Below are 13,531 nucleotides of genomic sequence, written 5' to 3'. Positions count from 1 at the left end.
GGTAGTTTCACTCCCTTGGGCAAGACAGAGCGACTGGGGCTAAGGCTTCTGGTGGGCAGACAGTCTGAGCACCCAGGTTCTGGGCCAGCTCTGACCCTACCCTCATCTGAATTGTGGAGGTAGGTGGGCTTGGTCAGTAGTTACAGAAACAGTTCCCCCACCATTTAACCCTTTTGTGAATAAAACATTCAGATCCTCAATTATATAAAACAATAGATTCCTATTAATAAAAATATTAAGTTCACATTTCTATTTTAGACAATCAATTGTTATATAATACATGTTTTTTTATGCTTATTTATAAGGTAACTAGCAGTCTTGGGAGCACAACAGGAGGGGGCTATCAGGGATGACATATGTGCCAGGAAGGAGAGGCAGCTGTCAAGAGTCCACTTTATTGAGTGCTGTAGCATGACACAGGTCAGAGGAGGAGACAGGGCCTTGGAGGCAGGGTGCCAACCTGGCTTCTGTCTCCCCACCGTACCCCCAGACGAGCCTCCCAGAACAGTAGGAGCATCTGGGGGCCTCCTCCCTCCCACAGAGCTGTAGCAGCCTAGCCTTGGCCTGGCTGGCTGTTCCACTCTCAGCAGGGGAAAAATATCCACCTAAGTACTGGCACAGCAGGAAGAACGAAGGGAGCAAACCTCAGGGTGAGAGGTGTGGGCACCCAGGAGCAGAGCTGGTTCCAGAGGCCCAGGCAGGTCCACTGAGCTGCACAGGCTGTTGCCAGTGCTATAGCCTGGATGGCTACAGGAAGGGTGGGCCTGTACCCAGCTCAGTGTCTGGCCCGCAGAGGACACTAACAGGCAGAGGCTTTAGTGTCTGGCTTTTATTGGTTGATTTTCTCAGACCCATCTTTTTTAAAGTCACCTGGGGTGGTGGTTTTGACACAGGTGGAGGTGGGACCAGCCAGCAGTCACTCAGGAGGAGGGCGCCAACGTGATGTGATGGGTCTTTCACATGTAGTACCAGGCCAACAGACCAGCAGCCAGGGCCACACTAGTGGCCAGAATGAATTGGAGGCTGGGCTTGCTCAGCATAGCCAGGGCTGTTCCGAAGGGACAGCTTCTACCCTCCAGGGCACCTGCGTGGCAGCACCAACAGGGGACATGGCATCAGTGGGAATGCTGACATACCCACCCCGGGAGGGGAGCTCGGGACATATAAGACCTACCTTTGTCCTGGTTAGCTGCGTAATAGGGGCATTTACGCACATCTCCTTTCCCATTGTGCACGGGGAGCCCATCTGCCAGGATCTCTTTGGCCAGCAAGGAGCCAGCCTGGTCCAGTTCATTGAATATCTGCAGGAGCAGAGGATCAACACCATCACTGGACTGCGTACACTCTGCTTTCACAGAAAAACCTCTCTCTTCTGCATAGAGAGAACTGGAGCAGGTAAGGCTTGCTCAGGAGTGCAAAGCAGCAGCTCCACTCAGGGACAGCCACACTGACTGGGAACTTCTCCCTACTACAAGTTCTGGGAAATACGGCTGCTGACCATGGTGGATCTTCTCTGGGCACTGACCACACACAATCCATAACTGAAACTATCCAAGGTACAGACATGAAAGCAAAAGCACTGCCCCAAAACACTCTGTGAACACTGGTATTTCCACACTTCAGCAGCTGGGTATTTTTAGCAAGAGACAAGAGAAAAAGGAAAGTGGAAGAATGAGGCCCCAGCAGGGCTGACCTATCCTGAGTGGACCCTGTAGGCATGATGTCAGATTAGAGGGCCAGCAGGCCTGTGATCAGGCTAGTGCTTCACTCCCCTCCCAGGGCCAATTTACTGGGCTCACCTGGGTTCTGGGAACAGAATCAGCCCCATCTAAAGGGTACTTATAAACTGAGTTATGCTCCTCACTCTCCTTGGTTCTCTCCCTGAACTTCAGCAAGCAAGAGTTTTCACAGCAATCCATGCTAAAAAGGAAGGACTCCATTCCTCAAAACCAGAATCCTGTGGTGAGAGGGAGGGGGAAAACTCCATTCTCCCCAAGCCCACTGCATGGTGAGGCCTCACCCTTCCCAAAAACAAAGCAGAGGCGGTCTATCAAGTAAGGCAAAGCCATCACTGGGCTCATGCTTTCTGTGGCCTATTTGGTCCCTCAACTTTCTCTCCAGCTGGCTGTAGCACATCTGTCCTAATGCACCAATGCCCATTTGGGCAGCTCACACTTTCCACCCAGCCCCCAACAGTACCTGCATGTTGTACTCAAAGGCCTTGTTGGCCTCCTCCACGATCTTCTCTTTGGTTTTCAGGTTCAGGTCCAGGGCGTTCATCCTGGCCCGGTAGAACTGCTTGAACTGCTGCGCGTTGTCCACATTTTCAAACAGGTAGAATTGGGTCCCCTCCCCCGTGCTGGGGAGTTTTAGGGCCCGCTGTGCAACCTTCTTAAGCACCTGTCCCCCCGAGAGGTCCCCCATGTAGCGGGTATAGGCATGGGCCACCAGAAGCTCCGGCTCATTCTGCCCCACGTAGTGGATCCGTTCCACATACTTTCGGGTGGCCTCAGAGCACTGCACCTGCTCCTCCCAGTCCTCACCAAAGAAATACTCCATGTCCTTGGTCAGTGCCTCCTTCCGGTGCAGCTCCATGGGGAAGTACAAGGGGGCGAAGGCTGGATGATCCTTGTTGCGGTCCATTTCCTCCTCGAGGGCTGAGTATGTGAAGTAAAGTGCAGTAGTGGCCAGCTGTTGAGGGTGACAGGGAGAGACCATGGAAAGGGCTGTGAGTCTTGGCTGGCAGCTCCTGAGCCCACTAACCACTGTCTGAGCAGCTAAAGACAAAGGTTCGAGCAGCAACCCACCTTCTAATCCCCAAAGGCCCATTTTTTTTACAATGAATTATTTCACACACCCAGGAAACTCATGTTTCTTAAAGGGATGACATGGTGAATTCTTCAGACATGGATACTTTTGCTTTCTTTACTTCACTATGTTATTCCACTTAAACCATAAAAACTACAGGCTGACATCAGAAAAGAATAGAGTGTAAGAAAGGCCTAGCTTCCCCCTTGGAGCAATACCAAAGGGACCTTTCTCATGAGAATAACGCCCCCAACTGGACCCCATCCATGACCAAGGCACAAACCTTAAACAACTCCTTCCTGATGTTGCCTTTCAAGAAGTCCTTGACAAACTGGGTATTTTCTGCCCGGTCATGTGCTTCCTTGGTCCCTTCCTTCAGGAGCTCAGAGAGGTCAGCCATCCTGTAGATAGAGAAGTGATTTTTCAACCTTTTGCATCTCATGGCACACATAAACTAATTACTAAAATTCTGTGGCACACCAAAAAATGTATTTTTTGTCGATCTAACAAAAAAAAAGATATAATTTTGATTTACAAATAATAACAACAACAACAACAGAAATTACTTTTAGCTCCAAAGTGACTTTTTAAAAAATCAGGTGCCTATACTTTTACACAATGATTTCTGGTACCAAGAATTAACCAATCAGATACAACTTTATTATGCGACATGACCAATAAAATGCAACTCTCTTATATGAACTATATATTTATGGTTCAAGACAGGGCAGTCACACCAGATAGCTATTGTGTTGGCTGTTATCAGTTTTTTATTTGACAATCTAAGGGAAAAGAGGTCACTGCCCCTGGCTAAATAGTCAGGTATTACATGTTTTAAAAGTTCTTGTAGCACACCGGTTGAAAATTGCTGCTATAGAGAGACCAGGTGAATGTGTATACATGTGCATGTATGCGTTCATGAATTAGCCCTTCTCAGCTCCAGCTTGTCTGCTTGTTAAGATGGTAGGCAGGGCTGCTCAGAAACTCAACTCCAGCATAGACACAGGGTCTTGTCAGGAAGCACAGAGCATACAAGATATAAGTCTGCTCCCAAGGACTTGGGTAACATGCAGGATGACTGTAGCCTGCCTTTCAACAGTGTCCTGTCTGAACCACCCAAATGAACAATGCTTTGTTTCTGTGGCCACCTAGTATCCAAAGAAACACACCTCTTAGCACAGCATTTGCTGACTTCTCCAGGGAATAGCTAGCCTTTGGGAATGTGTCTCCTAGAATGCACGCCATTGTGAAGGACTGTGGATCTCCTAGCATAACCTTGCTGCCTTCCTCCCACCTTAGATCCACAGCCTCTTCAGGACTACATGTTGCTGAGAATGAGACAAACGCTGGGATGGTTGGAGTCAGGCAGGACCTGTGTGTGTGCTGCTTAACATAATTATACAGGATGGAACTGTACTGATCGATGCCAGTACCAGACAAAGCAGAGAATGCATGACCCTAAAGATAGAGGCACTGGGCAGGGGCTCGTCATGTGTACACACAATATGTCTACTAGAATAAGAAAAACTTGACCTCTCATGGCCCAGCTTCTGCTGGTTTCTTTAGCAGATTAGCTCATATCACCCACATTCTGACAATCATTTAATATTAGCAATTATTTCAAGATATAAAAAAAAGAACTTTGTGCTCTGGCCAGTGTTGCTCAGTGGTTAGAGTATTGGCCTGTACATTGAAGGGTCTCAGGTTCGATACCCAGCCCCAGAAAGGGTACATGCAGGAAGTGACCAATCAACGTGTGTGTCTCTCTCTCCTCTCCCGTTCCCCCTCCCTTCCACTCTCTCTGAAAACCAATGGAAAAAATATCCTTGGGTGAGGTTTAACAACACAAAAAGAACTTTGCCAATGACAGGGCTATAATGAGAGGATAAAAATAATGAAGAACAGGCCCCAGTAACTTAAGGCTTAGAGGAACTGGTCCTACCCAGTAAGAAAACCCCCGGGAGTTGGAGTTCTCCCACATTCTAAGGGTCTGTGAAAGATACTGGAAAAGATGCCAGCTTTGCCTCTAATTACTCTTTCTCTCCCCAAATGACAAAACACTTAGGGTTTTAGAAGAAAAAGGACCAGGAACACCATCAAATTATGTTACTCAGCACTCCTAGTAGTGCCTGTCCTGTCTCCTCAGGGACACACAGGGAGAGTGCTAAGCAGCCCAGGGTGCTATCTGCTGTCTCCGCCAGGCATTTTGAGGGCCACAGCAGCACAGGTCCTGACCCTGGTGCCTCCAGCACACAGCCGTGTGCTGGGCATGGCAGGCCTGGCTGAACAGACCAGCCCCCATCACTCACCTGGTGTGGTTTTCTCTTTCTGGGGCCCCGGAGCTCTTTTTCTCCGACTCTTCTACCCCATCTGAGGTCTCCATTAACATTGTTGTCGAATGTGGTTCTTGCTGCCCTTACTCCACTGGCCCTGTAGAGACACAAGGAGCAGGTAATGTGGCACCCACGGCAGTCATTTCCCCACATAACCTGCTGACTCTCCTCTCCTCTCCTCTCCTCTCCTTAAAGCCACCTAACCGAGGAGTCACCCACACACCTCAGGGGTGTTTTCTTTCTAAATAAAGCTCTGCTGTTGCTGGGACTATATGTGAATATGGACAGAATTTTATTATGGGCGGTGGATTAGGTAATAGCATTCTATCAATGTTGAACTTGTTTTTTTATTCTGTACTGTGATTATGTAAGATAATGTTTTTGTTTTAGGAAGTACATACTGAGGTATTCAAAAGTAAAGGGGCAGGCCATCTGCAACTTATTGTCCAATGTATGTGTGTGTGTACATGCATATACTTACAGGGGGAGAAGGAGGGAGGGAGAACACAAGCAAGTAAAGCAAATGAGGCAAAATGCTAATGGTCAATCTGCCTAAAAGGTACACGAGAGTTTTTTGTACTGTTCTTCCAACTTTTCTGTATGTTTAAAATTAAATCAAAATTAGAAGTTACGTAAACCATAAAATAAATAATCATAAGATAAGCTTAAAAAAAAAAGGTGCGACAGCTCTGATTTGGCAGCAAGCACATTTGTAGCCAGGCAGTCCTTCCTGTTAAAGGTGAGTTTGCCTCGTGCAGAGGGCAGCGGAGCAAGGCACTAACTAGACCATTAAGCCAGGCTATTTGGAACAGCTCCACTTTAAAGCAGAGCAGCTCAAAAGGTACCCAACAAACTGCAACAGCTACACTGAGTCACCAAGCAAGCAGACTGTCTCTGGCCTACTCCAGACTCTGCTAGGCTAAAGGAAATAACACAAGTTGGCCAATCAGTGCCTTCTGCCTGCTGCCAGGACTGGGCCTCCATCAGCCAAGGAAACAGCGCCACAACTTGACAAGCTCATATCCTGGAGGCCTCAGATCTTTCAGTGCAAAGGGGCAGCTCCTCTGGGGACTTGCCAGATGAAAAGCAGCACAGAGCTACCAACACTGGGGCGAAATCAAGCCAAGTAAAGAACAGACCTTCATTTTCTACCTCCACCAGTATCTATTTACTGAGCATTTTCTTTCTATCTACTCCACCCAGAAACAGGTGTCAAGGGGGACAAAGAAGTGTAAGAAATGGTCCTTTTCAAAGGTTATAAAGTAGAAAATAAAAACCAATCTCTATCTTACTCTGCAAATATAAGCATTGTTAACGTGTGGGTACATATCCTTTCTGAGTTTTCTCTAGGCATATAGTTACATCTTTGTTATCTTTTGGGATATTACAATGGTTTGCTCAACATGATCTTTCTAAACCTTCTCTTTCCTTTAGATTTAGCATTTATATAATGGGATTAATGATAGGAAGAATTAAATGAGAACACGGAAGGTAAGGTTTTTAGCATAGCACTCAGTAAATATTAGATAGGACTGTTTGTACTTGTACTTTTTTTTAATTCATTTTTTTATCCTCACCCGAGGATATTTTTTCCATTGCTTTTTCAAAGAGTGAAAGGGGGAGAGGGAGGGAGACATCAATGTGAGAGAGACATATCCATCGGTTGCCTCCCACATGAGCCCTGGGGCCGGGGATCAAGCCTGCAACCAAGGTATGTGCCCTTAGCCAGAACTGAACCCGGGATCCTTCAGTCTGCAGGCCGACACTCTAATCAGAGCCAAACCTGCCAGGGCTATACTTATATTTTATTGAAGCTTACTGATGTTCTCCAAGAATGCTTAGAAAATAAATAGCAAAAAGTGAAATAAGCAGACAGAGAAAGATATGCATGGTATCACTTATATGGGAAATCTTAAAAAAAACAAAAAAAAAAGAGTTAAAGTCATAGAAACAGACAGTAGACCAGTGGTTGCCAGGGCTGGGGTGAAGGCAATGGGGAGAGGTTGGCAAAAGGGTACAAATTTTCAGTTGTAAGGTACATAAGGTCTGAGGATCTAATGAATAGCATAGTTACTCTAGTTGATAATACTGTATTACAAAATTGAAATTGGCTAAGAGAATAGATCTTAAGCATTCTCACCAAAAAAATAAACGGTACATTTGTGAGGTGTTATAGATGTATTAATTGTGAGAATCCTCACACAATATATGCATATATCAAATCATCATGTTGTATACTTTAAATACATTACAATTTTATTTGTTAATTATACCTCAATAAAGCTGAAAAATAGATAAGAAAAAGAATATATAGAAAATGGGACCTTTTCCTTGACTCCAAATCAGATATACTCCCCTCTCCAATAATGCTGATTGACTGTAGGATGCATCAAGTCCAGAATGCAAATGTAGGCAGTCATCACATGGAGAGAAGAGTATTTAGAGAGTTTCTCTAGAGAAGCGAGGGCTTACCCAGGAACCTCAACAACAGACAGGATTTGGGTGGGGGAGAGGAAAGGCCCCTAGATCAAGGAACGATATGAACAAAGTAGAAATAGCACAGACCAGAGATGGCATAAGGCTGATCAGCTATGCATCCTTTCACTGAGGGACCAAGGTAGACTTCGCCAGCTGCAGAATAAGCCTCCACTCTGGCTTATCCACTATGTCCTTGTCTGACAGACTGTTAAGAAACAACATCTGAGCTCAACTTCTTTGAGGACCCTGAAAGCCAAGGTTTGTTCCATATCTCAGCACTCAGGATACAGAGAGGAGAGGGTACTGAAATGGGAGCTCTGGGCTGCCTAGAAGAGGGAAGGGTGCAGTAAAAGGTCCAAAGCCTCTAGACAGGTGGCAGGTACACTTGGCCATGCTGAAGACATACCCCAGGCACCCAAGGACTGGAGCCCCCATGCTGCTTAGAGCTGAAACTAAAAATAGGCAAAGACAAAAGCAAGTGCACTCTGGTTGACTAGGTTATCAATTGTGATGAATTACGTAAACTTGCAGCACCTAATTATCAGGTACAACAGTGACTAAGTACGTGATTCAATCTGATAATTAACTATTTTATTTGATAATAACTGCACATTCTAGGAGAGTGTAATCTTGCTCAAGCAACAAGGACTTTTACGTCTCTCAAAAATACAGGAGAAAGGGAAAGCGGCTTCCACATGTGCATGTGCCACCTGGGCCTTTTCTTTTTCTTGGCAGGACTTTGTGCCAGTTTCCCCTCAGCACATCCCCCACCCACCCTCTTTAACCTCAGTCCTGCATGAGAGCCCTAATTCCATCTGCCCAGCTTGCAGGGGTCCAACTCTGGCCCCAGGGGCAAGGGCAACAGCTGTCTTGCTTCACTGCTGTAGCTCCAGGGCCCCCAAAATAATAGGTTTTCAACAAATACTTGGTGAGTAAAAAAAATCCAAAGGAAAGAATCAGACAGGCAGGCATACAATGGCTCATGTATATTGCTAACAATATGCAGTTTATAAAAACCACACCAAAAAGTAATCTGCTGCCCACTACTTCAATAGTTTTCTAAACTCAAAACATGATTTAACAATTTTGCTTTAAAGGAAAGATAGATACCAGCTTATCCCCACCCCAGCAGCAAGAATACTGAGTCTTTGCCCTGGCCGGTATGGCTCAGTTGGTTGGGCGTCATCCCATGCGCAGAAAGGTTGCCAGTTGATTCCTGGTCAGGGTACATGCCCGGGTTGTGGGCTCAGTCCCCGGTAGGGGGCGTGCAGGAGGTAGCCAATCAATGTTTCACTCTCACATCCATGTTTCTCTCCCTCCCTCTCCCTTGCTCTCTTTCTCTAAAAAAAAAAAAAAGAAAAGAAAAAAGAATACTGTGTCTTTAACACGGGCCAAAAGCACCATCTGCTAGAGGGGAGGTGGTGTGGAGAACAGTCTTGAGAAACTAGTGTTAGCACATTCAACCCACACTGGCTGGGTGCCAGGGAAGGTGGCCTCTGTCCATCCCTTGTGGCCTGGTTACTGTTCCTCAAAAGAATGGCCACAACGACATGTGCTGGCAAGGGTGTGGAGAAAGGGGAACCCTGGTACACTGTTGGTGAGAATGCAGACTGGTGCAGCCACTATGGAAAACAGTATGGAGGTTCCTCAAAAAATTAAAAATGGAGCTGCCTTTTGACTCAGTGATTCCGCTCCTAGGAATGTATCCTAAGAATCCTGAAACATTCATCAGAAAGGATTTATGCACCCCTATGTTCATAGCAGCACAGTTTACAATAGCTAAGATCTGGAAACAGCCCAAGTGCCCATCAGTAGATGAGTGGATTAAAAAGCTGTGGGACATTTACACCGTGGAATACTACGCAGCTGTAAAGAAGAAGAAGCTCGTACCCTTTAGGACAGTATGGATGATCCTGGAGAATATTATGCTAAGTGAAATAAGCCAGGCAGCAAAAGAAAAATATCACATGATCTCACTTATACGTGGAATCTAAAGAACTTAATAAATTGACGAGCAGAATAGATTCAATGACATGGAAGCATAGTTGAGACTGACCAAATGTCAGAGGGATGGAGGGGGGCGGGGGGATTGAGGGGGAGAGAGTAACCAAAGAATTTATGTGCATATATACACAACCCAAGGACACGGACAATGGTGGGGAGAGTGACTGGGGAGGGGGAAGGAACGGGGGGGAATGGGTCATTGGGGAGAAAAAGGGACATTTGTAATACTTTAAACAAAAATAAAAATTATAAAAAGTTAAAAAAAAATAAAAATAAAAATAAAAATAAAAAGAATGGCCACATAGTGTGGCATTCAGATGCCACCTTGCATCATCAGAAATAATTCACTTCATTCTCTGAAAAGCTGCATGTCCTCACTTAGTCTGACCTCCACACTCAAATCCTTTTTTTCTGCCCCCTCTCTCCTACTTTCCAAAAATTGTGACCTTCTAGTTATAAAATCTACCTCCCCAACTCCATAATTCCTAGCTGTTCACCTGATCACTTGATTTTCACCCCCACACCTTATCCTACAGAAACGGCAACAGCATCCCTATCATCAATGTTCCTTCTAGCAGGTCCAGAACACTCATTTCAAAGCCTTTGCCTCCAATAAATTATTGGCCCAAGGCATACAGACTTCTGCAACAGACATGTTCAAAGATGTTCAATCCTCCTCCATGGAGATTCACATCCAGAAAATCTCTGACGGTCAGTTAACTTAATGCAATTTTGCCAGGGGAAACAATTCAAGGACTACATTATCACTCATTCCCTGCCTGGTGATCCAAAAAGGCACAATAAAGACCTCATTATAACAATTCTCGTTATTTATTCTTGTTCTTTTTCTTTGCCCTGGAAAACTGAAGGAAGGGAGCAGGTTGCTGAGCTAGGTAGGCCAGAACTAGCAAGGAAAGCGGATGAAGGGGGAAAGAAAGGCAGGGCAACCAGCTCCCTAGGAGTAGAACAATTCTCCCCGACTCTGGAACTGTGACATTCCACAGTAACCAGCTACTGTGCGCCTCATCGGATGCCCATGATATGAGCTAGTGTGGTTATTCCACATATGCAGAGGACACAGCCAGAAAGAAAAGAAGTGGCTGCTTAGGCTCCTGCACTGGGTCCCCTGCAGCTCCCTCCCCACTGAATAGCTTGTGGTTGGCATCAAGAGACCTTGCCTACTTCCTAGAAGGTTGTTAGTGGCTCAGAATTCACTCTATAGATCAGGCACCACATTAATAAGAGGTGATTGAGGGGGGGCAAAGGTGAGACTGTGGTCAAATAGCTCAGTTGATTAGAGCATTGTCCCAATACGTCAAGGTTACAGGCTCAATCCCCAGTCAGGGCGTATACAAGAAACAACCAATGAATGCATAAGTGGAGCAACAAATCTATGTATGTCTCCCCCCCACCCCCGTTCCTCTCTTTCTAAAATCAATAAATTAAAAAAAGAGGTGATTATTCTTTGGCTTCCACAAGTGCCCTTGACTGTTTACCCAGTTAAATCAGAAGCTTCTTAAGGGACAGATCATCAAGACTCCCTCAGACTCAGTTTCTCAGAGTCCAATATCATGTTCTAAATCACATAGAACCCAACACCCTGGGTAATCACCAACCTGAGTATAATTGGTATAGATGCACAAAAGGAATGCCTACTGAGAAAGCTTGATAATGAAGGGGGGGTGGATATGAAAATATTGGTTAAATTCTAAAATACCAAGTAAAGTAATAGAAAATTTAATTGGGTACTATGTCTCTAAAGTAACTGGTATGAAACCTCGTTTTATCTTTCTTCATCTCTGACTCACTCCCTTCCTTCCTTCCCCCTCTTCCCCTGTCTACCCCCACCCCCTTTCTTGTGGTCTGAATTTTCTAATGACTTATGTATATATTTCTCAAGCCTCTGAGCTGGTCCAGGCATTTGCACACCTTAGGGCCCAGCTGGGCTAGCTCCAGCATTTACCTATATCTATGTTATGTTTTCTTTGTTGCTCCTGGAAGGCTCAGGGTCTCCCCTGCGGTCCCTGCCCACTGGCTCCCCAGCACCTCTCTGAATCCTCCACACAGGTCCAGTTCCACATCCCCTAACCCTGGCTCAGCAGGCTGCTCCTGAGGGAAGGCAATCCATCAGACTTTGGCTCCTTTTCTTAGTCAGTATTGGAGTTAATGAGGCCTCTGGTTCCTTTTGTCTGAAGGCCTGCCTCTGGTAATTGGTGCAGATTTCTTCCCACAGCCCATGGGTATGTGTGTGTATGGAAAGGGGGTATTCTCTCCACTCTTTAGGCTGAACAAATACCTCTCAATTGTATACGTCTTTGTCTATGATCTCACCCTAACCACTTATATTGTGATCTTCAGGAAGGTAGCAGTTCAAAAATGATGTATTACTGCCTACAGAAATCAAGTGTAATATGTGACCCATAAGTGTTTTTGGTGGTAAAACACAATACAAGAATCCCAGACTCTCCCTGTTCCTACTCTCTTTATATACCCTAAAGGCTTTTCACCTTTAAGTGAGAATACTTGTTTCTATTTAACAATAACATAACCAGGCTAAGTCAATTCTTTTTTTTTTTTTAAACGTATCTTTATTGATTTCAGAGAGAGGAAAGGAGGGGGAAAGAGAGAGAGAGAAACATCAATGATGAGAGAGAGTCATTTATTGGCTGCCTAGCCCGCAACCTGGACATGTGCCCTGACCGGGCATCAAACCCCGATCTCCTGGATTCTAGGTCAATGCTTACCGCTGAGCCACGCCCGGCCGGGCCTTTTTTTTTTTTTTAATCCTCATCCAAGGATATTATTTCCCACTGCTTTTCAGAGAGTGTGGAAGGGAAATAGACCGAGAGAAACATGGATGTGAGAGAGACATTTGCTACCTCCTGCACTCACCCTGACTAGGGCCGGGGGTCGGGGTTGAGCCTGCAACCAAGGTACGTGCCCTTGGCTAGAATCGAACCCAGGACGCTTCAGTACACAGGCAATACTCTAACCACTGAGCCAAACCAGCTAGGGCCTAAGTCAATTCTTAATGGTGCCACATACACCCACTGGGCCTCAGCAAATATAAACAAAAAGGTGTTTGCCCATCACTAAAGTTCTGTTCTGAATATCTGTCTATATAGAAAGAGTAAATTCTAACATTCTACTTATACTCCTATATATGATCTGGGGAACAAAAAATGTGGGGGCTACTGTAGAGGGAGCAAGCCAGGGACAGGAAGGTGCATCTCTTCAGAGCTTCCAAACCTCTCCAGCTCTCTCCATTTTCCACCTGTAAAATAGAATGAATACCTGCCCAGCATTCAGATACTACAAGACTATTGGGAGGGTGAAATATGACAGTAACTGTGAAACCACTCTGTAACAAATACTAAGTTATTCAAACATTAAAAAAGGAATTGAGAATGAACCCACAGCTGTTCACCAACTGGTCTACCTACCCTAGGAGACACTCCTGGTCAGCTTTCCCGAACTTGCTAGGACACCAGGAAACTCTCAACAGGAGGAAGAAGCCCTGTTCTTGGTGCTGTGTGGAGATGAATTTGATCTCCTTAGGATTGTTTAAAATCCAACACTTTTAAGGGTATACACCACACTAAGGGTCAGTTTTGCATCCCTCCAGCAAACGGATGTGCTGAGGAGGTACAACCTGTTTTCTACATTAGGTGAACAGGCAGACCCTCAGGGAGGCTGGAATGCAGAGGCAGGAGAGTATCTGTCAGTTTACTAGGATCACTCCTGGACTTAAGCTTACCGTTGATTATTGCTATAGACCCAGCTCATCTTCAGGAATGGAATGGCAGCTGGGTCCTGCACAAAGGGAATGGCCTAGACCTAGAAATATTTTGTTTGAGATTTGGGTTCCCAAAGCTTAGTAGCTCCATGGCTGTAGGTAAGCCATAACC

General features: G+C 45.5%; 1 protein-coding gene across 6 annotated transcripts in view; it reads right to left on the bottom strand.

Annotated features, from left to right (window-relative positions):
* HMOX2 (heme oxygenase 2) overlaps nucleotides 1-13,531 on the bottom strand; it is a 69,342-nt gene that overhangs the window by 18,812 nt on the left and 36,999 nt on the right. For 4 of the 6 annotated variants that reach the window (XM_081133030.1, XM_081133033.1, XM_081133031.1 and 1 more), the window contains 5 exons: nucleotides 5,118-5,238; nucleotides 3,092-3,209; nucleotides 2,200-2,691; nucleotides 1,175-1,301; nucleotides 380-1,084 (listed from right to left, as the gene is read on the bottom strand). In XM_081133030.1, the coding sequence (XP_080989156.1) occupies nucleotides 957-1,084; nucleotides 1,175-1,301; nucleotides 2,200-2,691; nucleotides 3,092-3,209; nucleotides 5,118-5,197 (945 nt within the window). In that variant the 5' untranslated portion in view covers nucleotides 5,198-5,238 and the 3' untranslated portion in view covers nucleotides 380-956. Of the gene's footprint in view, nucleotides 1-379; nucleotides 1,085-1,174; nucleotides 1,302-2,199; nucleotides 2,692-3,091; nucleotides 3,210-5,117; nucleotides 5,239-13,531 lie in introns of those variants that run through there. The other 2 variants (XM_081133034.1, XM_081133035.1) reach the window with 1 other exon arrangement.

This window comes from Miniopterus schreibersii (assembly GCF_964146895.1).
Source record: "Miniopterus schreibersii genome assembly, chromosome: 3".
In the NCBI taxonomy this organism is placed as follows: domain Eukaryota; kingdom Metazoa; phylum Chordata; class Mammalia; order Chiroptera; family Miniopteridae; genus Miniopterus; species Miniopterus schreibersii.
This window is presented reverse-complemented; position numbering and strand designations above follow the sequence as displayed.